At 31.1% G+C, this 27,393-nt stretch overlaps 1 protein-coding gene across 1 annotated transcript; it reads left to right on the forward strand.

The window, feature by feature from the left end:
- Positions 1-27,153, forward strand: LOC108567844 (titin-like). The gene is made up of 7 exons (XM_017928542.1): positions 1-111; positions 17,883-18,006; positions 24,332-24,510; positions 26,144-26,357; positions 26,444-26,731; positions 26,799-26,937; positions 27,075-27,153. The coding sequence occupies exons 2-6, from the start codon at positions 17,928-17,930 to the stop codon at positions 26,912-26,914; spliced, it is 876 nt and encodes a 291-aa protein (XP_017784031.1). The 5' UTR covers positions 1-111; positions 17,883-17,927; the 3' UTR covers positions 26,915-26,937; positions 27,075-27,153.
- Positions 27,154-27,393: the final 240 nt, after the last annotated feature.

A 27,393-nucleotide genomic window follows, 5' to 3' on the forward strand; every position in this document is an offset into this window, starting at 1 on the left:
GCGACGCTCGCTACGAACGTCACTCGCTAGCTGAGCATTAAAACAACAAGAAAGAAAAATAAAAACACGCTCCAATTCACAAAATATTCATTAAAAACGAAACATTCACGGGTAAGTCTATGTAATGTATAGTTTGTTATCCTTTTTTTGTGTAGTATATTCAAAGAAAAAGCTATGTCATATTCCTACATGTAATGTAGAACTTATTTTAATGCGGAAACGAACTTTCTCATTATGTGTTATATCGCATACGAACTACGACGCGTAGTTTGTTTGGTGTGCAAATAAAATTAGAATATTATTTAGACAGTGTAGACACAGAAGATTTTATTGCTCCTTGCCCGGGTTTGCTTTTACTGATACTGATACTATTACTATTATTGACATTGTTCATATTAAAACAAATCGGGTAATTCCGTTTCTGCATAAACAGAAATACAGCTATGGCCCTATTCTTGTAATTTCGAAGCACGTTTCCAAATCCTTATCAAACCGTTATGCACAGACCATCTGTACCATCTTAGCAATTATATTATTATTGTAATGGGTATAATTACATGCAATCAAAGCAAATTATACCTTATTTTGTAAAAAGTTTAAACATTTAGTAATTTTATTCTTTTGTAGTACTTTAATCATTAGTTAACAACAGACGATTAGATTATATTTGTACACATAATATTTGGAATAATAAAATAATATTGCAAATACAGATAATTAATTATTGGGTGGTAATTGTACAGCACGGAATTCATTTTAAAATTATTCAGTTTCTGTAATTTGATAATTAATTGGTTTTTGTATCAAAGCAATGGATATTTCATTTGCTTTTATCAAATTAATTAATTAATTAATCAAAATGAATAAACTAAATATTTGTTATTTTGATCAGAAGACTATTGGCCGTGGTCTTTCAACAGTATTTTCCAATATTTTCATACCAAGTAGTGTTGTTGAACCGGTAATTCCTGGGAATTTTGAAAAAATATGTACCCGGAAATTATCTTTCGATACTCGAGAAATTTCAAAATTGAAAATGGCACTAAAATATATCTAAAATGCATTTTTGAAAGTGTGAAATACATAGTCATAGTCTGAACTTAATTACAGCCTTAACGAAAATGTAAAATATTCAATCTCCTACAAAACAGGATCAATATAAAGTACTAACAAAATAATTCAATATTTTTGAAGGAACTGGAAATTTAGATATTCTATATAATTCACTCTTCTCATCAAAACCAACAAGTACTGAATATGCTACAAAATTAAGAAATATACTTTCAGATGGAGTCCTTAAATTTCAATATATATACATATAATAGATAATTATGTTTCTTTTAATGTTTATTTAACAAATATGTAGTTTACTATTTGTTATATTGGAATTTTTTATAATTATTTTTTTTAAAGAAAATACCAGTTAATTGACTGTCTTTAGTGCATTGTAAAATATAATATAGAATAAATAAATTGTTTATAATATTATGTATTTTATTATTTACATTTTTTTTTAATTTCTCGAGAATTCCCGGGAATCTCATTAAAAGTTGTTCGTGTCCCGGGAATTAGCTTGTTAAATATGTATCAATATGTGCAAAGTTGACAATTTCGCTTCTGTTTATATTACTTCCTTGAATGTCGTGAAATGCGTATTCCAAGTTGTACTTCATCTTACATTAAAATATCTTCACAGTTTCCATTTGCAATTATTTACGAAGCATACCGAGAATATACATATTTGATTCCTAAAAAGCTAAACGGCAGAAGCGGCGCTGAAGTAGAACTCCGTTCCTCCAATTCAATCCAACTTTAATGAAATGTAAACTCTGTCAATAATTTTTATCCATTAGGAATGTCAATCCCGCACTATGCTCCAGCTTTATGTTTTATTCAAATATAAAAGAAATCAATCTTTTATATAATATTATAAGTATTATACATTTCATTTATTACAATTTTCAATACATTATTTATTAATATTTATTTTTTATTAATATTTTCAAATTATCTTTTTACCTTTACATGTTAAAGACAATGTTACAAGCATTTTGGAAAAGATGTTTTAATGAATGGTTTGATGAACTTGTTGAACAAATTCTGGAGTTTTCGTTCTGTCAGAGCATTTAGAATGTTTCTGTTCTCCAAATACTTACGAACTTTATCGCTATGATCTAGAGACTTTCAGAAATCGCGCTATTTACAAATATTCATGAGTCCTCAAGCACTCTGTATTTATTATTTTTTTAATAATACAGTGAAAAACCTTATATAAATCAATACCCAATTTCAGTGAATGTTATGTTATTCAGTATTAAATATATTTTCTTAATAGCTGCATCAGATTTATAGTTCCATCGATCGTTTATCCAAATGATTCCATTTTGCAGAACGGGTTCAAATATTCCGTGCAGTTCACTGGGGTAGAAATGATGATACGAATTAAACGATAAGAAGTATCAACGTTCGGCTTAATTTCGCCAGCCAAACGGTTCATGAATTTATCAAAGCCTCTCAATCAAAAGCCTCTTAGCAGCAGCATCATTGTTGTTACACAGCAACAGCGATTTAACATAAATTTTGCTAATTACATTTTGTACAAGAATAACTCATACATTATTCATTTACTATAATTTATTACGAAATACGTTTAAGTAAGTGTACGCCATTTTAATTATGGATCGCTTTTTCATTCAAATTTCAGTTTAAAACAGACTGAAAACCAAAGAAAAATGCAAAATTTAAAATCGCCCTAAACGCAATGATTTTGCTTTAGAATATAAAGTTTGAATTGTTTTAATATTTATATATCTAACTAGATATATCGACAAACTGGTGGAAGAGCCAAACCTCTATCTTATAACAAGTTAAAATTTATTTGAGAGCCACAAACTTATGATTTTGTTTTCATTTTCAAAATTGTTCAATTTTGAAGTTGAATAAATTATGTTAATTAAAACAAGAGGATTTAATAATATAATATTTCAATTGCAAATATATACCAGAAATAATTATATAGTGATGTCTGAACGAACACCAACAAAAAAAATACACGCGTGCATCCTTTCATTATGTTAACGCCAAAATACTGCGCGCACAAAGCAAAGCCGTATTTCAATTTCATCTATTTCACTGGCTATTAATTAAATTGGATCAGCAGTTGCGTATCGGCGCAATGAACAAGCAGCGTAAAATGTTCAACTTGAAAAAAAAGCAACTCTGTATTAATTACTTATTGACCAATTTTTAATTATTTTACTTTGTAGTTAATTTTACAAATTCGCTTATTTTCTGTCAATCTAATTGATAAAATAGATCCATACTCTAAATATTCATTGAAAGTTACTTTGTACTATTATTGAATTTTGTCGTTTTAAAAATAAATGAATCAGATTTATTAATTTCTCTAATTTATGATTAAAGAAATAGGTATGTCACAAAAACGAAGGTGGCCACATTAAGAAAGTCATGGGTATTAGATACCTGTTAGTTGATTAGGTTAGTTGGAAGATGGTGAGTTCGAAACTCAGACCAAAATCCAATGCATAAGAATTAATTCGTGACATAAACAGTACCGTGATTAGTAAATGAACGTTTGATCTTGTAACATCGAAATAATTTCATAGTTTGAAATTAATTAGTTATTGATTATGCTTGTCAATATGCTGAATGGTCGGAATTACGTACTTTTACTTGATGGTGTTGACAATCCCTGAGCATCAAAGCGGCGAATGCTGTTTATGAAACAACCCTCGCACCTGATAAATGTATGCAATCGATTTTTTGGTACGTTTTAGTATCGATTCGTAGAAATAACTTCTGTTCATTCCTTCCGACGATTTTAAATTTCGAATGAAAATTGTAGCCAAACACGGAAGTAATTAGCGGCCCTCAAAGCTTTACTCGAATTTCACACAGTACACCGGAAAAAGTTACGATTATTTGAGTTTAACGCGTTTTGTTTCACTAAATCTAACGATTTTATAATGCAAATTACTTTTGTTGTTTCCTTGTGAAACACAGTCCGTGCAAAAGGTACTGCGAACTAAACACATTCTTTAATTAATTCAATTAACTGCACTGATTTGTTTGCAGCTTATCCATATACGTCATTGACATTAGGCTTAGGATTTAAAATTGAGTTCCTAGCAAGATTGCTAAGAATATATGAAATTGCTCTGGAGCCGTTTGCGGCTCTTTTGATCACAAAATGCAGTTCATTGTGTTATAGTCAAAAAAGTAAAATATTTGGAATAAAGTTCCAGAAGGAATTAATTTCAACATTAGGAATTCTCCTCGTAGTCATTAACTAAAGAAATGGAAATTCTACACTTTGTTATCAACTAAATATATTTGAAAATTTAATTTCCCCCTTCTCAATGTGCGGCTCCTCCTAAACTTAAAAATGGCTCTTTGCACCAAAAAAGTTGCCGACCTTTGGTTTAGGGGAATATTCTATATGAAATTGCGTAATATAATATGACCAATTCAAACTGAATTTGGCATTACTCACAACACTTATCCAATACAAATATATCAAATTTTATTTTACAGTTGTTCTGGTCGGGTGGACTAATTTCGCTCTAGCTCTCGTACTTGCTCTTGGTAGAATGATTGTTTAGTAATTTCATATGTGAAGGGTCGTTTTTCATGAAAAACCATTCAGTGCGAGATTACCTATAATAAATATTCAGTTAATACCAGTTGACATATATTGAGATCGTACCGATAATCATAATATTACCATATTCCTAGCAAATTGTGAAGGAAATGAATTTATTTATCGACATGCAACAACCTCAACTTCATTACGCAACACTTTACATGTCGCGAAAAGAAAAGCATCGATTTAAATTCAAAAAAATATATATCGTGTAAATTATTTTAATGAAAATTATGGTCATAAAAGTAATTGAGAAAAAATATCGCTGTTTAATTACTGACACTAGTAATAATAATCTCCAGTTAGTGTGCCCGAATTTTATTGTTTTTGATCACTAATGCAATATTAATCAAGTAATATTGATTTCAATGATATGAAATGAATGTAAATACATGCTTATTTTGAAGGACTGCATACATAAATAAATTAATTACATATCCAATAAACTTGAATAATGCATTAGATATAAGAAATTTTGCCTTGTCAATTACTGAAGTGTTATCCGTTGTACATATAAGAAGAGGGCTTAAATAGATCAATGTTTCTTAGAACACTATTTCCATTAATTTCATTCTGACATGGATAAGCTACACAGATTTACGACAAAGAAAACGTTCTTTCACTTCTTTGTGATGTTTTTAATTAATTAGATATTTAAACTATTGTAGAAATTGCTGATAACCTACAATTATAATGTTGATTGAAAAAATAAACATTAAATTACAAAAATAAATATAATAAGTTTTAGTGTTTTATGTGCAGAAATAACGAAGTAGATATGATGCAGTTCATGAATTTTCACCCTTGTATATAGATAGTGTGCTGAAGTAAGTACAAACAAAATAAAAACGAAATGAGGTTCATCCTGTGAAACTATTTGGACTTCTGTTACCATTCTTAGTTGTATTCTCCAAATTCAATAATTAATACATATGAAATATGTATTATATATTATTATTTTTTTGTTATTATCATTTCTATTAATAACATAATATTTCCGATTTCGTAACGAATTATGATTTTGTTTTCAGTACTAATTAACTAACGAGTTTACAGTGATTTCTGTTTACCAGTTAAACGTTAAATATTATTAGTAAAAACTGGTTACCTGTAAAATAACCTTTTTTTTCTGGCATATTATTTCACTAGATATAACTGATTCATAAGCAGTTCCTTTATGTACAAAAATCAAATTTCAATTTCAAAGTAAACAAAAATTAGCGCTATTTCTTAACAAAATTTTACGGTAATTTGTTAATATTGTTGTATGATTGTATGTAGGTATACAATAAATTTTGTTTATTATTATTGTTGTATAGTTGGAATGCTTCCATTGCATTCCATTTAATATACGATCAATTGGCATGAACGTATTTTCTTTTTGATGTCGCATGGAATGTTTTTAGTGACTACACTTTTGTAATGGACAAAATTGTCATGCATCGCTGCAACGAATATATTGAAAATCAGGTAAAATAATCGAAGCTTGGTGTGCTGGTATTGCACAGGAGGAAAAGAGACATACCGAGGGTGATGCACGTACAGTTAATGAACCGTGAATTTAGCTGCCTGAATAGATAACTCGCTTTGCTGGCAACACGCGCGAAAATTTCTGAAATTACTGCGTACATTTAGTTTATATCATCCGTCTGATGAAGCATCCATACAGTTCCAACTAAAAAAAATAGTCAAATAAAATATTCTTGCGTATAATTAAGATAGAAATGAGGAATTACAATGCTACAAACAAATGTATTCTGTTTCAAATTGTAACTAACAATGGATTCGAATTAAAGTCATACAAATCATTTTCTTATACGACAAAGTCAATTTTAACATTGTCATTCAAATTAAATTAAATGATGGCCAATAACCAATAATTAATTTCTTTTTATCTCGTACTTTTCTTTTTAATTATTTACGTAATTTTATGGATGTTGAAATAAATATTGTTGCACTTAAACATATTTTTTTTATCTTTAAGGATTTTTCTTCGATTTCAAAACTCGTGAAACTCTTGAGACACCTCTTATCTCTCAATTTGAAAACTGCTGAAATATAGCCATAACGAGAAAAGAACATTTACTTAGCTTGTAGTAAATAAACGTAAATCGATCAAATGCAGGTGAACATACTACAAACATAGACATATTCATTTTGTGGGATTGCCGCGATGTTCAATAAAACATATCCTATCAGTTTTTGTCAAGTAATTTTAGTAATGGAATTCCGAATAAACGATTTATTTTAGTTCGGGCAGCGATCGGTGCAAGTAGAATTGGATTAAAATCATTTATTCATCGTTCATGTGTCTAATCCTATTCCTTCACGTTGCCTTCACTGATCAAATTTTAATAATACAAGGCTCGTATAATCGATGGCATTATTCGCGTGTTACCAGACACAAACTCTTGTTTGGTCTAAGAATTGATGCACGTAACGGAAATATTGTCTCATTTGCATTTCCTTGATTTTGCATATTAGTGGCGCGCCACCCGTTTTTCATTCGCATTCGTGTCTTGTCTTGGCGGAAAATACGCGAAATTATTATTCACAGACTGAAACTCAAATGAATCGGACTTTTGAAATTATTCTATTGTGACCATTCGTTATTCTCCTGAGAATACGTATTTCTAGGATTTTGTTTTTATATAATTTATTTGGACTGTATTTGATGTAGAAGGCGCGCAATCTGGGACTTCTCTTCTCATCGTCACTCGTTATGCGAAACGTCGCTCGTTAAGCGAGTCATTTTTCTTGCCAGGTGCTCGTTAAGCGAGGTTCCCCTGTATATATTGTATTATATTCGTTCGGTTAAAGCCAGAGGCATAGCAAGAAGTGAATTGCTCCGTATACAAGTAGAGTTGTAATGTGCGCTAAGGAATAATTCAGAGCCGTCGAATCGGCAACTTTTCTCGGAAATATTAAACATAAAATAATACAAATAATACAAACAGATATTTATTAGAACTATAATTGTAATTGTTTTTCTTATGTTAAAAGTTAAATAATTATTTGTAAATAAAAAAAAGTAAGATATAATGAACATCAATCAAAATTAATAAAAAGAATATTTACTTTATTACTTAGAAAATGTTTACTAGAGAATATTATTTTCAGTGTCGGATTTTGAGCATAAATATGAATTTTCAGTCCAGCAAATGAAGAAAGAAATATGTTATGAAAAAACTTCAACTTTTCATAAAATATCTGATTTAAGGGCTCCATAATTGGGGATTTTAATTTCGTAACAAAAGGCAATCTATTACATTGCGCACACTGCACAAACGATTGTTACGCCACTGTATAAAACACTGCGAGAAGCAATAATACAGTTAGGTTGAGAGGTAGTAACTCACCGACAGTATTCTCCAAAGGTTAATAGTTTGAAATATTTATAACTTTGGAATGTAAGTTATGATGTAAAATATCATAGATCTTTTAATAATATATAGTTAAAAATGTTTTTGTTACAGTACATGAAAACCATACCATTTTTCTATTTTCTTACAACATTTTTTTGTTTGTTTGATGTGATCTCTTGATTACTTTCAAATTTTAGATAATTTTGTATTATTTCAGTTTCTTATTTATTTGGTTTTGTGTTCATTTCAAAATGTAATTTTAAGTGAAAAATTTTTGAACATTTTTGTTTTGTAAATACAGTGGAACGAGCATTTCGTTTAATGAATTATAAGAAAAATGATTCGTGTAACGAGCGACTTTTCGCACAACGATGAGAATCCGGAAATTTTGGAACGGATTAAACTCGTTAGGGGGAACGGGATTTTACAATAGTCTCGTAAAAGACTTAGATGATCGATGAGTGTAATATGATCGCAAATAATCTGTCTGAATCAGCTATATTCTTTCATTTTCTATATGGATTTCTACATTAAAATCATTATATGCAAAATTTTGCACAATACTTTTCCGTCCGAAAGTTCTACATACAGGTGTGTGAGAGTTTTTTTTTCTGTTGGATGTTCGCTCTTTCCCTGCATTCAGCAAACACATAAATCATTAGCGCCCACGAAGAGACTCGGAAGGGGAATAAGGGTTTGAGAGCGTGCGCATGAGATGGAGAAAGAGAGACATGGTACGAGAGAATGGGAAGGTGAGAGGAAAAGGGAGATTTATTAAGCCCGTGCCCGGCACGAATATCATTAGGGTAGCTTTATGTGTATCGCGTACACACATTTTCAAGATAAAAATTAAAGCGGAATGGAAAAAAAGAAGCAAACTTCTATGGCCAAATTCAAAGGAACATGTTGAGCAACGTTGATTTAATACTAATTTAATGTTATATTTTAAATTATTTTAATTATGAATAAAATTATATCACGTTTCTCTTTTTCTGTTGTGACACAGATATATTTGTTACTTATGGAAACAATAGTTTATTAAGATTAATTTTTAATTCATCCACATGTAAGTCTATGGAGTTTGTGTTCAGAATGCTAGTGGTCGATGCATAATAATATTATATTGATATGCATTTTTGTATAATTATGTGAAAATAATGATGAAATATCACCTTACTGATGTTCGTTCGTTGTTGTTCGTTGCTTTTGGAAATTGATAAACCTATGGCAACAGAATAGAATTAAATCAAGAAACCATAAGTTTTCTTTATTTAATAATATGCAAACAAAATTACTAAGAAAAATTTGGATATTTTTGAAGTTCAATGGGTTATATTTTGCTTTAAAATTAATTTGTGTTTTCAATGTTTGTTACAAAGTATTAGAAATTAGTGTTAGAGAATTTTCATTGTAGCCTGATGCAAAACTCGACTCTTTCCAATGTAGAAAGAAGCATCTTTATATAGTTCTTATTTTCATGCTATTGTTTCCCCAAATCTTTAATTCGAATAACAGTAGTATAAAAACAAATAGTTTTATCAAAGATCATAGGGTTAGGTTATATTTGGAGCGCATCCCATGTTCCTCTTTGGACGAATTTTACAAGATTAAGGTTTCATTCATTCTTTGAATTGCCGTGTATTTTGTGTGAGTATATATAACATATAAATATATGTATAAATATATATATATTTTGTATTGTTCTCGAGTTTGATGGGCACATGCGAAATTGGGAACCGCAGAAAATTGCTTTCATACATTTTGTATATTACATTGTCCCCTATGTACTTCGCTCAACGTTCACAGTTCGCTCTCAAAGTCTTCCTATATTTCTCAAAATAAAATTGCTTCACACACTCGCACACGCATTTACTCTCGTTTTCCTTTCTTCAGACTGGGATCATTTTTCGCACCCGCAACAGCCCTTCATCTTTATTACATACTAAGCAAATTCCCATAAGTTGCAGCATTGCGTACACGCACACGTAGATTTTTTTTCAGCTCCGTTTTTAGGAAGAAAGTCAAAGTGTATTCGTGTATAGCAAACCTCTCTCACATGAAGCTTAATGAAACTATTTATAAATCGCTCCTCAATTTTGAGTTATATGAAACACCAGCACATTGTCGCCCCTACTTCATTATTACACTTTATACATATTTATTCATGAGGCTCATTGTCTCAGAATCACTTGAAGAATCTCACGTCTCAGATTTTCCTTAATTAAAAACTGGTATATTCTAGCTCCTTTGAATATATTAACCTTTTCATTAAATCTTAAGACCCAATAGTCATTTCAATGTTCGCAACATATTTCCCCAAATAAATGATTAATTTCATGTACTTTTCAGGATCTAAACAAATCTATTAAATTAATAATTGTCAGTTCAGAAAATAGTTAGCAGTTATTTTATTTAATTTTTCAAAAAGTTAATTAAATTTGGGGATGTCATTTAAATGTAAATATGTTTATAATCAAAACAAAATTATTTTATTTTCATAGTTTCACAATTCCATCATCATTGAAAATATGTAAATGTTTGCTAGTATATTGTAATGCAGATTGTTTAAAATCACAGTAACAATTTGGTTTGTGTGGTTTTAATGCCTGATCCGGATGTTTGAATGATACTAACAGATTATCCTTTTTTAGCCACTTGTTTGTTTTATTTACTTATGCTTGTTTGGCAATGTATATTTATTTACTCGAAGTAGGAAATTTATTTATTGCGACAGAAAATCTGCATTTATTTAATATTTTTAATAAATTTAGTCAATTCAAGTTTTCAAATAATAAAATAAATTTGCAGAAGCACGCAATTATTTCATTAATAAATTGTATCAACTACAATTAAATTATATAAATAATGAACTGCATATATGCTCCTACATACATAAATAATTACCGAGGAAAAATAATTACATGCATCGTTGAAAACGGATTATTTACGTACAAATTTAAATGTATTTATTTTATAATTATATGTAGAAACAAGCGGTTTTAATGAGAAATATACATCGCAAACTCTACGGGGCTTAATGGAATTTAGAACACTATAATTAAAAAGTTTTCATATTTTATGTGAATTAATTAAATAAGCTATTTGTCATTTTGCCTATTAGTGTTTCTCAAAGTTATTTTACTTGATTTCCAAGTGGGTAATATAATATAATTAGGATTAATGTATATAAATCAATGGTGCACGTAAACTTTAATTTAAATTATTGTAATAATTAAACTAATGATCAAACAAACTACTAAACAGTACTTAAAAATGTGTTTGGTCGAAAAGGTAAAGTGCTATTGTCATTCCCCCAATTATACTATTATTATATTTAAACAATTAAAAATGAATAAAATATGAGCACCAAGTTCTAAATATGCAAGCTGTGAGTTTAATATGTGCAAATTGTTTATTATTAGAATATTAAATCTATTAGATTATATTTTCGCAGATTACTTAACAAATTCATATTTGATGGTACATCATTATATTGCGGGTTTGGGTATTAAGACTAAACATGTATTCGTTTTAATCAGTTTAGGAAGTGTGAGGTTGGCATTAATGAGGATCATTAGAAGATAAATATGTATTATCAAATGGGCCGAAGAGCGTGGAATGTGCAGGGTCGAAATTAGATTGAAGTTTGTCTGGGGATCGGTCACCGAGCATTTTGTGATAGTTTGGATTTAATTTCGGTCGTTGAGAGAAGAGGCGGAATGCTGGCTGGGTATGGACGTGTTCCGGGTAAATAGTGGAATTGTAATTAGGTGTAATAGCATTAGGAAACGGAAAGGGCACAGGAACGGATAAGGGGTTTGAGGGGCAGAAGGGTAGGCAATCGGCAAACATAAATTTCGAGGGCGCAGGCAGTGCGACGCGCGGGGTTAATTAACGCTAATTAAATTAACGCAGGGACCAATCGGTGCATCCATTAGTTTGAATAATCGACGGCGAATCATCATGGTTAAGGCCCTTTCCCCGCGCCCAGAAAGGTTTGCGGGAATCCAGAAAGCGACGGAGTGCATGCGTATTGTTTGAAATTACATATAGCTCTCCGGCTAACGAGGATCTGTATTAAGTATATGATACAGTCCTCAGAAGCCCTCCTCGCATTCCTCCGCGACACTAGATGGAATTAATTATTCACTTCCTTTATTTGCGAACAAATTTTCAGACTTAATTGAGAGAGACGGAACTTCGTGCACCTGAGAAGGCTTTTCATAAAATGTATATGAAATATTCATGAAGTTTTTGAATTAAAAAAAAAAACTAGTTATTTCGATTGAATAGTTAGCATATTATACTTTAGATGCAAATATTTGTTTCAATGCATTTCGCTTTGTAGTATACACGTTCAAAGGAATTATAACATAAATCCATCCGTTGTGATTATTTGCATTTGGATATTTTATGCATGCTTTATTTTTTTTTATATTCTTTGCATGAAACTTTATTCTAATAATTAAAATTATTGTTTCCACATTATTATATAGGAGTAGAGTACTATAAGCTTTTTGATTATAATTAGTTTGATTTTATAATGGGTTTAAATAGACATAAATATAGTATAAATATTTTTGAATGAATCGTTATTTTTCGTTTATATTACTTATTACATATAGGATTTTGATAGACTTCTGTTAGTTATATTTTTTTCCTTTTGTCATTTGTAAGATGTCACTTTCATCTTCCTTTAGGAACCAATTGCGCGTTTGCAGCTGTTAGTTTTGGGTCAATTTTAGCAGAACTGCAAAAACCAAGGCTGAATTTCATCAAGAAAGATCAAGCTATCAATTTGATTGATCCAAGGAACCAAACAATCAATTCAGTGTTTACTGTCAACAACTAATGTAACTGGAGGAAGCAAAAACCAAAACAATGCAAATCCTCACACATATTTGGTAAATTGTGGAAAATTATTAGAGCTTGGTTGGGGTGTGATGTCGCATCCCCCATATAGCATTGTCAGATTATCTTTTATTTCGAAGTTTGCAAAATTCTTTGAATGGTATTTTTTTTTCTAATTATGATGACTTGAAATCAGATGGTCATCAGACAAAATGGAAAATATTTAATTGATTAAAGTTCATTCTTTGTTTACAAAAAAAAACCTATAGCACTAGTAGTAATCTTCAAATTATTATAATTAACTTTAATCAATTACTTATTCATGAAGTAAATAAAAGAAGTTTTCGTATTTTAAAAAGTATTGTATCATTTTTAACGAGATTTCCAATAAACAAGAAAGTGTCAGACAATAAAAAATAACAATAACAATAATTATCTACAAATGGAAGGAAGGTTTGAAAATGATGTAAAAATAATTATGATGTTCTTAATGGGAATTTATGTAAATTTTTTGAAAGAAAGCTGTGCGAATATGAAATTGCCATGCAATACTGAATCACTTATTATTTAGATATAAGCAATTGGATAAAAGCGACGTGCGTTATTATTACTTGTCTTCAACTAGTTATAAAGGAAAATGTTGTGTCGTGCTGTTGTAGATAAATTGCTTAATTAAATATAATAGTTCGATGTTTATTAGTATTTCTGTTACATTAAGCAATCGATATTTTACGTATTTGTAAACAGCTGGTCTGTTATTAAACCCGTGGGATTTTTAAGACCTTTCGTAACACGATGATTTATTAATAATCGTAGGAAGTAATTAGATTATGAATAATGTAGAGAATTTGAAAACGTACAATTTCTTTATCGGTTTCCGCAACTTGTTAAATTAATGCACACAATTAATTTGTTTATTGTTTGAACTCAGGAAAGTTTATTGGTGAGAATGATATGTGTGTGCTCGCGCTCGCTTGGGTTTTCTAACCATGGGGATTTAGGGAAATAGTGAAAATTGGTAAAGTTCGTATCGGCAGAGGAGTTTTCGGGCCGCGAAATTTGTAATACGTGTCTGTCGGATGGAAACTCCGTAACTCTTCTAACTATTATCATTATGTGAGTACTTTTCGGGTCACCACGAGTGGCGAGCGTGGTGACAACCATAAGCTCTATTATGTAACTCGCATAATCCATCTATCCTCGGATAGTCGGAATGCAGAAACCATGAATGCGAAACTTTAGCATTTTTTATTTGAGAATTATGGCTTCCTGGACGCATGAGATTTTGCTTCAAGCTTACTGATAATTAATTTTGTCTTAATTAAAAATTGTAAATTTTTGATTGGAAATATGGGCTGTAATGGCCAGTCCCGCAATGAATTTAATTACGTCTGTAAGTAAAATAAAATTGCTGTAAATTTAATGAAGCAGAGCGGAATGGAATTTGAGCAATAATACAATAAAGAAAATCTAAGCTATAAAAACCATTCTAATAAATGTTTTCAGTAAGACAAACAAACTTTTAAGGTTGAAGGTTGTTTCTTTTTTCTTTTAAGCAAAAGTTTTAAATTACATTAAACTTTTATTTATGATTTTCATCGATACGTTATTTCAGTGTTTATTGAGGTGCGAAATGGAAGTTTTTTTTTATACCATTTTGATGAAATGATGATTGGCACAGATATGTTTATGGATATTCCATCGTTTTTACGTGCGTGTCACTCTGAATGAGGCTGTGAATCCTTCAGCTCTCACGCACATTCAATTGGAACTACATGGCAGAAAAGAGCGTGTTAAATCTTCATTATCTCAGCAGCGTAGGTATGCAAAAAAAAAGGACACTGCGGTCGTCCAGTGAGGAGGACCTCATTTGCATGCTCAATTAGGGCTGAAACCCCCATCACACACATCCGCACAAAAAGGGACTAAATTTTCATTAGATGTTCGTAATTACAATTTACATTGCATAAGAGTGGAGATTTTTAAAGTTGAAATTCTGGAAGTTTTTGATGGACATTAAGTGCTCGCTTGTTATTAATTAAGTAAATAGTTGCGGGGCTCGTAAATCCTCATGGGTTGATGTCTGGCGCGTTTCCTTCTTGCGCTCTCGAATGGAGGCGGCGAGGATAGCACAACAACCACCCCCGACCAGCTTCATGTTGGGAAATTTGGGGTATTCGTGGCGCAGTTTTGCAATGTTTATGAATATTAAACTGGTACGAAGTATTTCAGCAGTCGGATACGATTTCAGGGGCGACCGAGGGGCGAGTATTTTGTTTATAACGGCCGTTATTAAAGGCTGCCTGAGGGTGTGGGGCGGGGTACGCGCGCGCAATTCTCCCCAAAACTAATTTATATTTTGCCCTCACCGAATTCTCTCTTCGCTACATCGCAATTTTTGAGCTCGGTCCGACGGTTAAGTTTTAATATATATCATCCCGCCCTGCAACTGAAGCCTTCGCGCCGCGCTTACACATGGATATTGTGTTTTATTCATGTACATATCACTCAACGAATATTTATTACCCTTAAAAAATAACGCCCGAAGAAGACGCAACAACAAAAGAACGAAAAAAAAACTTCAGAGTATTATTGCCTAAAAGAAAGCCTCACTTGTTACACACAAATAATATTATACACTATGTAAATTTTCACGTATTCCGCTTGTACTATAAACTGCCTAAAAGGATTATGCTCTAAACACATTTATAACATAACACGGACTAATAATAGATACCTTTAGTATGCACTTAAACTATTGCAGCTTATAAATGCTTATAAAAAGTTGTATCATCAATTCCGATATGCATATGGTTTTTCAATACAATTGTAATAGTATATATAAAATAATAAATACATTCTAAATAATGAGATGTTAGAAATCTATGAATTTGTGAGTTATACCTTCCCTTGCACATAAAACATAAATGTTTTCAGAAATTTTCAGCTTACACTCAATTCTTTGTCGTTGATTAAATTGACATTCTAATACTGATAGAATACAGTTAGCAACAAAGTAATTAAGTCAAGGACATTCAAACGCTAAAGCGCTATTAGCAAATTCATATGGGATTAATAAAAGAACTATCTCCGAGTAGCAGGAATATGAAATTCTGCCGTCCCTTCTTCAATTCCGTATATCTGCAGGATAACATCGTATCATCATCCTAAAGGCATACATCAGAAAACTATTCCGGAAATACATATATAACGAATCCATTAGCGCGCGCAAAACTGCTGCTTCCTATTTCCACGTCGAAAGTTATTAAGTTGTTGGCGAGTTTCTTACACATAAATGAATATAATGTATCGAATTTAACCGCGTAATTTGTAATCTCGGTTTAAATTCTAATGGGATTTGCTTATTCTTTTCAATTCAAATACCGAACAAATAAATGAAAACAAAAGTAACTACTGATTAATTAACGTAAATTTCAAAATATTTATAATGTTCGAATTTAACATGGCTAATAATTATTTCTTAATATAATTTATAGCAAAATTATTATATTGGGTCGGCAAGAATTTATTACTTTAGTGTGAAATAAAATTATTTTGTATACAGAGAATTGACGAGTACTAGACATTTAAGTGATTTTTCAGTTGTTGTGTGTGATACATTTAACTTCTCTGTAATCTCTTATTTTTTGTCTCGTTTTTTTTTAATCCCTTTAATTGTACTTTGTAAAGAACTGTAATCGAATGTTTTTCAGTTGCAAACTTTAGATGTATTAATGTTTTTTGTTCATTGTGTTTTGTTGTTTACTTGATAGGCTTTCGGATTGCTGCGAAGTCCGAACAAAAAAACTTTTTCACACCTTCACGGTGTGAATATTAAAAAAAAAAACAATTAACAGAAAAAAAGGACGGTGCCAGGAGGCAGAAAAAAAAACAAAAAATGAGAAAGCAGCAGCAAAAGAATGGACGGAGAAGGAAAGAAAAATGAAGGCGGCTTCAGCGAAATGGAAGAGCCGCTAATTAATTATAACAGTTTCGTTTAAGTTGTTCGCATTTTTACGTTCTCTCGGACACAGAGCGAGATGAGCGTAAAAAGTTTTCATAATCACTTGATTAGAGTAAATCTCTCCCTCTGCTCAGAAATAATTATAATAATAATTTATATAAAATGGGCCGTATACGAATCCATTTTTATATGTATTTTTTTTTAGTGTCAAATAAAAAGAAATTTGAATTTAAGATTAATTGTTTATTTATTATTTTGTAGATTTTGAAAGACAAATGAAGTATTGTTAAAGAAGCAAGTAGTTAACTGGAGAACTGCAATGTGTATGAGTATGGTGTATTCTGGAATGTTATATGCACCACTTGCTTGTAATTTAATTGGTATTGGTTAAGTTGACCGAATTGCAACATATTGATTTGGGTATACAGGCATGTATGTACATCATGTATATCCGTTCAACGTACACAAATAACAATTTAAAAAAAAAATAAATTTGTATTAGCATATACAAAAATAAATAAAAACACGAATTATATTATGAATAATATAATTAATTATATTTAGAAAAGTTGAATGTGATTTTGTTTATTTGTAATTTGATGCTGTTGTCTTTGAAGTTTGCCGGTTAAAGAAGATATAATCGGTGTAAGTTTGAATGAACTGGCGGAGGACAATAAGAGGACGCGCATGTTGGAATGAATGAGATTCTATTTCCGATCGTCCCGTGAGGATGCAACTGAGAGTGGCGAGAAGATATACTATGAATGCAGGTTGAACGACTTCCTAACAGCTGAGCGTTTCATTAAATTATGTTTATGTCCACCGCTAAGTATATACAAACAAACTTTAAAATTAGAGACGACAGTAAAATCAAAGAAACGCTGCGATAAAACTACTTAATTCATTATATTTGAAATTCGAGTTCTGAGCGGCTCGCATTCAACTAATGGAGCGGATTTATGGTGCCCTATTTATAACCATTCACTGATTTCTCACTATGTTGTTAAATCTTTCATTTATGTTTGTTTTTCATTTTCAGTTCCGGTATGATACGCTGCGAAATTACGGAGCATTAACGGAAGCAATGATGGTTCGGTGGACGTTTCCGGTCGTCCTACTGCTGATCATCAATCTAGTGGTCATCACATCGTTTCCTCATGCAGGTATACACACCAATCATTCACAGTTGTTTATTGCGCCCACTGCGATGCATGCCGAATGTCCTCCCCTTTTGTCTTCTATATATTCCGAGGACCACACACAAATCCAGTTCACGAAGGCCTCGCAACCCATTCACCGCTTTTAAAATTTTAATGACAGCTATGACAGGTGTACGTGCGTCTGATGTGAGTTAGTATCTATAAAAAGCTAAGAGTGGTATTATCCTCTGTAGTAATGAGAAGCGTCGCGGCGCCTAAATCAAAGGTATAACGAACCGAACGAATTTATATATTTGCATCTAAAACATTCATCCTGGAAGAGATACGAAATAAATATAAATATATGTGCATACACTTTCAAATGTATCGTAAATTTTCTCCAAAAGCATTCGAGATCTACCAGATATGTGAGGAATGTTATTTTTAAGTACCATATATCATAATTCCAGTTCACAAGGCCGACTAATTTGACATATTGTTTTGACGTTGTATTCATACTCGATCATCCATCTTGTTAAGCACACAGCGACTTCGTATTTATTAATACCGCGATGCATTTTTCGTTGGTCAAATATAAATAACAACTACTTGATTAATTATTATATACTTCATCTAAGTAAAATATTGTAAAATATTAAAATTTGAGTAATATTTCTACAAATTAATTACAATGAAATTATTGAAATAATTTGATATTATTAAATAAATGCTAAATTTTAATGATAGTGATTATTTATTGAAACAGTTGAAACATACATAACCTCAGCCAACCTGTAATGAATGGCAATGATTCATGTGATTTTTTATGCACATAAATAAGAACAAAAATTTGAAAATAATTGTTGTATATTAAATATTAATACACATTATATTTTTTCGACAATGGATCAGTCCGTATTCACTATAGTCCGGTTTGAAAATGTCAAAACAAACAAACAAATGAAATGAGCGAAATAAACCAAAACATATTTTTTATTTTTAACAATTTAATGTATACAATGTTAGTGATTTTCCCGGAATCTATAATAGATTAAATGTATCTAAAAGATGCATATGTTTCTAAAAGATTTCATCTATTTGGTTGTGATTCGTGATCAAAGTTAAATGAAAAATTAACGTTTGAAAAAGCAGTGTTTTTACATTTTAGTCATTTTCTCGAAAAGTATAATAAATCGAATGGATCCAAAAAACGTAAATGAAAACTGGATGTTTGGAGAATGTAGCAAGTATTCACATATAGTTTTATCCATTAGGCTTTAATTCGCATTCGCAGACGTAGTTTGGAAACCGCTTTTTTAAAGAAAAAAAAACAATTTGCATTTTTAAGTAGTAGTGATTACTTTTATGTAGAAAATCAAAAAAGAACAAGTTGGTCACCCTCCAACATATTATTTAATTAAAGCCTGTAAGACGTTTAAAAATAATGCAAAAGTAATTTGTTCGAATGAAATCCGAATAGCTTTTTTTTTCCTTTACCTCATCCATTGACAATATTGGGTCGAAGCGTTTCCGTTTTCCGGCCACGTCCCAGCGAATTCGTATCTCTAGCAATTTTATTATCTTATTTAAAGGTACGACGTTATGTGTATATGTCTGTATGGGTGTGTGCATAAAAAAAAGGTTGACATATAGGCGTCACGTGCTGTGGCTGGTTTTCCCCCGAGGATCCACAGATGTCTTATGACAAACGATAGCATAGTTGTTATTCATGCATTCGGGGGCCAATAAAACGTGAGTCTTGGCACACTCCCCCCCACCAGTGGAAAGATAGAAACAAGGAATGAAATAAAATAAAGAAAGAAGGGACAAACAGAATCTTTGAATATTCCGTTGTTTTGGTTTTCATGGTCGTTGAACGAGGTTTCTGCTTTGCTTTGCACGGAATAAAATAAATTGTCTGCTTTGTGTATCTTTTTCATGCGCGGCTTGTGCGGGCTTAAAATTATTATTTATACCAGGAGCAGTAGCAGCGCACCGCACCGCTCCGGAGGCTCTCGCAGGACTCCGATATAATTGCATATTAAAATACATCCCGACATCTTATTCCATTACGCTAACTAACAAAGTGAATAACAATAAAAATAAAAGTTTAACATTTAAGGCGCGAGCGGCGCTCTTCTGCACCATTTATTATCAGCGAAACCTTCTCCCACCGGTTGCCGCCATCCCTTTTCCATTCCCTTTTCTTTCCAAATGGAATTGTAATGATAATAACAAAGGAAAAAATCTCGCCGAATATTTATGAGCCCTTCGCCTAATGAAACGGAAATAATACCCACGATTTGTGTGCATTTTCTCTCACACACACACATACATACCACGTCGTAAACACTTTACCAATATTTGTCCGAGGGCGACAAAAGGAAAACATAATTGAATGGAAATTCGTTCGCCATTCATCACCGCATCATATTTTTTCAGACGCTTAAACCTGGTCCATATAAATATTGGATCAACAGAATTACGGGGAGAACAAAAATAAAATATAAAAAAAAATATTCAACCCCCTATTCATAGAAAACAATGTTTGTATTAATATGTTCTTTCATTGTTTTCCGGATGCATACGGTTTAAAAAAGTTTTTTTTATAAATATGAAAAATATTTATCAAATGATGAAGCCTGTATTCAGTGCCGCAGTGATGGGGTGGCAAAGAGGGCGACAGCCACAGGCGCATCAAATGTTGGGGCACCGAAGTTATACATAATAGTATTGTTTTCTTGATAGTTTTCAAATGAAATATTTGGCCTAATCAAATCTTCGAGTAGTTTTTCCTTTGTTACTTTTTTATTAAATTGAAATATAAAATGAAATTTACGTCTTTTTCTATTTTCATATCGTTATATGAAACATATTTATAATGCACCGTTCGAATGATGATGTTGCTTGTTAAAACTCATGACAGATTTCTATATAATGAAGATTGTGTTAAAAAAAATATGTCCTAAGATTTGATAAATATATCGTTTAAATATATTATTTATTTCAATTTTGTATAATTCTCCAACTTTAATAATTATTGATATTTTTTTAAATTTGAATGAAGATGATTATTATATTAAATAAAAGAAATAAAAATGTGTTAATAATATTTTACTTGTAAATAGTAAGCATATTATAGATGTTATAAAATAGGGAATATAATTAACTGAAGGAAAATAAGAGATTTGATTAACCTACATCTGTATTGTATAGCGTTCTTGATTTAAAAAAATAATATTGAAACGAGGCAATAAGCTGCGTTTGACATTTTTAATAAAGCGAAATTAATATGTATACATCGTTCAGGATTAATTTCAAAATATTTTACCGAAGAAAAAGCATTTTTCTTGATTATTTCACGCTATTTTCATATTCAGCCTTGTTTATTTAAACGCAAACAATTTTTGATTAATTAATATAACGGTTGGAAATTTATGAATCCATCTCGATGTTCAATATTACATTCAATATTACATTATCTACAATAATTAATTTGAAATCATCCACAGCTATTGTTTAATAAAACTCTCAACTCTATTCGCATTATTTGCTTTCATATTTAATGAAATTTGCTTATAATAATTAATGTTGAAAAATTGTGCATTTATATTATTGTAAAATATATTAATTCATTTGTAATATTCAATAATTAATAATATTAATTTGGCTTCAATTAGCAATAAATATAAAATAAGTTAAAGCCTCCTGTACTAAAATGTTGGTGATGTTGAAATAATAATTATTATATTGTTTAAGATTCTTTGTATTTGCTTCAGTTTTCTAATGTATTTTATACATGATTCTTTATTATAAAGGTTTAAATAAGTAATCCAGGTTCTCCTCAAAAAACAATACTATTCCTTGCGCCCATACGATTGATGCGCCTTGGGGCCGTCTCCCCCTTGTTACGGCTCTGAAGCAATCTTATAAGCCGGTGTTATATGTACCGGTGTTTAAATGAGTTTATTTTTTTTGCTAATAGATACATACATATGTATTATATCAAGCAATATCAGATGCGTCTATCAATATACATCATAATACTCATTAGGTGTTGTTTTTTAAATTAGTATTACAATACTATTATGAACTACACTATTAATGAACCGGATGGAGAGAGTTTACGAATATTAACAATGGAATCAGACAAAGACTTTAGAAATGAACAATATTTATATTATGGAGGATTAATAAATACGAAAGCAAGATAGATGCAATAAGTAATTATAACAACAATTATTGGTGAATTGTATTTTTTAAATATAAATTGAGTATTTTTGTATTGATTTATTTATGGTCTGAACTAGGTTATATTTAATGCGAGGAGTATTTGATTGATCACGGAATGAATAAAATAATATCGAATTCCGTTAGAAGAAGTATTTATACAATGGCAAAGTGGTTCTGAAGAAGACGACGTAGATTGTTCGGCGTTTAAGTGGCAATCTCGCGTCACCCAGGAATTGGGATAAAAACTGAAAGTTGTTTATTAAAAAAGTTACAAATCAATTTGCCTTCCCCCAAACTTATCACACACATACATACTTTAGCGATTTCTTTTCCATTTTTTTTATGCTTAATCTTTTAAATTTCTCACTAATAAAAGCAAGATGGTGCAGGATTGGGAAAAGGGAGGTTTTGAAACGAACCGGTGTTTAATTTAATGGCAGGAATCCGGATTAATTGGAGGACGATCATTCCTGTACGTGATTCTATCAGGAGTTTAAGAGGATTCCGCTTGTACGTGATTATTACATTAGGCGAATACTGTTTTTAATTAATTAAATTATACACAAATAACCTCTACTTTTTTTGCTCACGAAAGTTAATTGATTGCATAATGCGTAAATAATTGAGTGTTTAGGGGGTGCTCTCATTTTCGGCGGCATGGCATAGATTCTTCTTGCAGATTACGTATTAAAAATGGTTTAGATCTTAGCGTGCGATTGGGGTGAACATAATTCTGGACATCGAGGATATGATTTATGGGAATGATTACACCTTGGCAAAGCCATTAATTCATGTTCGTTCGCGATCCTGATGGTTTGGGTTCTATACTTACATAATTATCAATTAATTTTTATTAAGCGTGTTCAATGTACGTAATCATATGGCAGTTAAAACACTGATCAAATTTTATCCACAACTTATAATTTAATTATTATTTAATTGTAACAAAAAATACTATGTTTACACTTTGCACACAAAATTTAATTGGCTAACTGCATTCGTATAACTAATGAATTTAAATCTGTAACGCTTTCGGCTATTTGAACAGCATTGAATGTTGCCCATTAATTTGGTGCAATAGGGTACAACCACATAAAACTATACTATTGATTTATTCATAGCCGCCATTGAAATAAAACAAAGCCCTAATTGCAACTTTTAATCTATATTTTATTAATTGAAAAATGTTCAAATTAAAATATTTTTTAAATGGAATAATTAATTAACTTCAGAATAATTAAAATGTGAGGTTATTAATTTATATAATATCTATATTTGGATAATTGAATTTTAAGTAATCAATTATAGAAATCATAATATGTAATTATTCAAATTAAAATTATTTCATCTTCCTCGGGATTTTTAAAACAGATAATGAAAGAATAAAGGAACTGCAACATATACTAAAAAAAATACGAATTCATGTATGAAACTAAATTAATCAATGGAAAAAGAAGACATGTATGTAAAAACAAACAACAAAGCAAATGATGAACTGATGGTGATAATTAGCGCTGCCTTTACACAAAGAGCAATGGATTCAATTATAGCCGTAATTATAAGAGATACAACTGCACATGCTATGAAGTAAATACGATTTCAATGTGTCGCCTTGCGGATCATCGGTTATTATAAAATGTATATATAATATGTATATTATAATGTATAGCAAAGAAGTTTAGAAGACCAGAGCATAAATATTCATAGCAAAAATAAAAATAATAAAAAGGGTCAATTGAAGTTCTCCAATAGATATATATATGTAGAATATTTCCGAAAATAGAAACATTGATATTGCCTGTAACATAAAAGATAATCATTGTATTAAATATACATAGTGTATTCATTCTGGCGCGATAGGACTTCCAAAAATACTTATATACAGCGAAAATGAGTTTACAACAAATTGATTGATTTAATACAACTAAAATGTTGTTTGCAGTTATTCCCTATAGTATTAAGTTTTTGGTAAACTTTGGAAGTCGTGGTTCGTTTCTAACATGTTCCTCCAAATTAGATGTGGGCATTAATGATGCACCATTAATTTTAAAGTCAAGAGGCGTCGCTGAATTTAGGTTTGTGCATTTTGTTATTTCTTTGTTTGTTGGTTTTGCAGATAACGAAGGACCCGGAGGCGGCAGGGTGGAAAGGAGCTACAAGCAACACTCGACCGGCCACCAACAGACTTTGGGTCGCTCCGGCTTCTTCGCTACGGAGAACTCAACAGTTGTCGTGGCCCAAATTGGTGGCACTGCGGCCCTACCCTGCGTCGTTAGGAAATTCAACAACGGCGTCGTGAGTTGTTCAAGCGTCGATTTTATTGCTTTAGTTTCGTCCTTCGATTTTCCACTCTTCTACCTCCTTTTCTTGTGTACTCTTTCCTCGCCCAGGAACCCTGCTGAATTTGTAACGCGCTCGCAGATTCATCAATGCCAAAATGACCAGAGAATACCCTCCGCCCATGCAGCTTCTACCCTGTTTACACACTGAAACTTTCCCAAGAGCTTCACTTGACATTTCCGAAACTCTCAATTTGTACTCTTCGGTTCTGCCTTTTAATCAAATTCAAACCGCGGAAGGACGATTCTTGGTAAAAAGAAACACACAAAAACCGATTTCTAAAATAACTTGACTTATATTTTATGAATTGATTTTTTTATTACGTTTATTAATATTAAGAATAGGGCTTAATTCCTTCCTAATTTTCTGTATAACAATATAAAATAATTAATTCATAGTAATATATGCACAAAAACCGGGGTTTTTAGTTGAAAAAAAAAAGTTATTATATAAAGTTATTTAAAAAAACGTTTTTTTTTTTAATTCGACAAACCCTACGTGTTACTACTGTGATTGATATACAAATATTAAATTAAAAGCAAAAAAATTAGTTTTCAGTCTAATAAATCATTTCTGCGAAAAACAAATTCAATTTATGTCCATAGTGTTGCGCAACATTAACCGCAACAAAAACATGAAATAAACCTGATTATGAACCCTCTGGAGAGTTTTTGCACGTTCCGCCTTTTGAGCACGAACCTGTAAAAAGCGAAGTTTAGTATATAATTTATTATATAATTTAATTTAAAGTGAGATATAAAAAAATATTTTATTATTACGAAAAGAGGAAAGTTTTATAGAAGAGTAATTACTTTCACCTTTACATCGCTAATATCCATTTTTATTTTCATCACAAAAATATTTATTACGAAGCAAAGTTATATTTAATAATAATAATAATATAAGAAATATAATATAGCAATATTATTTCTGGATGTAGTTGAGTTACAATTGGATAATAATTTAATGTAATAAATATTTTATTATTGTCGATTCATTTAATATTTCAAATTGTTAGTAATTTCATTAAAGAAAATATTATAATTTACTCAAATAAAGTTTGAATGCATCAATTAGGAGTTTATTTTATATTAATTTTATAATTATTTAAAACTAATTAAAAAAAAAAACATAATAAATATCTTTACATTATTTTTATTACATTTATAGTTTCTAATCTTTCGATATTTAATATGAGAATTTAATAGTTAATTAAAAAAAAAATGTTTGTCTGGTACTACTTTTTTATGTAAATAAACCGCGGATGTAAAAAGGGTTGAGAGGAGTTTTTCTTCTAGTCCATGGGTCGGCAACCAGCGGCTCCAGAGCGGTTCCTTGAATGATATATTTCGGACTTGAGTGTTGTCTATGTTGTATAATTAATTTCAGGCAATATCTTGAAAATGGCACTTTGCTCCATAAAGGTTACCGACCCTTGTTCTAATCTATTAAAATATAAGTTGGTGAGGTTGATTAATTAATATACATCGAAAGCGGCTATTGACCGCAGTCTTCCGCTCTGGTTATTTGAATAATTACTAATCAACGTCAATTAACATCCTTAGATTTTTTCGATTTTAATTTGCAGGTATCTTGGATTCGGAGGGAAGAACAGCCCAAACTATTGACCGTTGGTCTTATCACATACAGCGCCGATGGAAGAATTTTCGTGGAACATGTGAGGCATTTACAGAATTGGGGTTTGATCATAAAACCGGTCCAATTGGCGGATTCGGGTCTCTACGAATGCCAGATATCGACGCATCCTGTTACGAGCATCTTCATGGAGTTGAAAGTCATAGGTTACCCAGTATTTCATTATTATCATCATTTTCCAGCGATCATCGCCAGTTTATTATGACATAACATCCGATATGATTTTTTTCAGAGGCTTCTGCTGCAATTTTGGGCGGGCCCGACGTGCATCTTCGAGCCGGGTCACTTCTGCGTCTCGTCTGCAGATTGCACCAATCAACGGAACAGCCCTCTTATGTATTTTGGTATCACGAGGACAGAATGATAAATTACGACCTCGGGGTTGAAGTCATCCCCAATCGAGATTCGAGTATTCTTCTTCTCCAAGACGCGGACAAGTCCCATGCCGGCAATTACACCTGCCACCCGTCGAACGCCATTCCGGCCTCGATTAACGTCCACGTCTTAAACGCGACCGAAGGTAATGACGATTTAACTGATTTTTTCCCCAAGGATTTTTAATTCCTTTACGGACGTCTGTTATTTAGAGGAAAACCCTGCAGCCATGCTTCATGCAAATTGCTGCTGCCCTTCGACTTCGGTCTACGTAACTACCTTAATTGGACTGCTCGTGAACTTCCTTTTGCAAACAAGGAGAATATAAAGGGATACAGTTAATTGCAAATTGTAAATATATATTGTAAATATTGTGCATATACATTTTCGTATTTGTCTACGAACGGAGAATGACACTAACACATAGTATTTCAATTTCCTCGTTCGTGGAAATTATGAATTATACTTTTGATTTTATTGTTTTCCAGATTCTTAAAGGATATTAGATTGTAATTCCATTAAGCTGCGAGTCTTTTAATTGGAAATCTTTACCTTCGCCAAACTGTGTATATTATATATGCTTCAATATTCAATCAAAAATAGATATATAATAAATGTAATATAAACAAGACAAATCCTTTTGTTTTTTATATCCAATTATAATACATTAGTTTATATTTAAATAAATGTGTAAATAAATTACATTACAATAAGCACACAATCATAATTAATTAAATATTTAGAAATTTGTATAAGTACTTGACTATACTTGATACAAAAATACAATATTTCAAGCATATTCACATG

The sequence above is a fragment of the Nicrophorus vespilloides genome, unplaced genomic scaffold (assembly GCF_001412225.1).
Source record: "Nicrophorus vespilloides isolate i.1.1-1 unplaced genomic scaffold, Nicve_v1.0, whole genome shotgun sequence".
Taxonomy (NCBI): Eukaryota; Metazoa; Arthropoda; class Insecta; order Coleoptera; family Silphidae; genus Nicrophorus; species Nicrophorus vespilloides.

Excerpts from the sequence above, each read along its gene's own strand:
- LOC108567844 (XM_017928542.1), top strand. The coding sequence starts at position 17,928 with ATGATGGTTCGGTGGACGTTTCCGGTCGTCCTACTGCTGATCATCAAT. Across the intron at positions 26,358-26,443 it reads CATGGAGTTGAAAGTCATAG|AGGCTTCTGCTGCAATTTTG; the intron begins GTTACCCAGTAT and ends GATTTTTTTCAG. Across the intron at positions 26,732-26,798 it reads CGTCTTAAACGCGACCGAAG|AGGAAAACCCTGCAGCCATG; the intron begins GTAATGACGATT and ends TCTGTTATTTAG.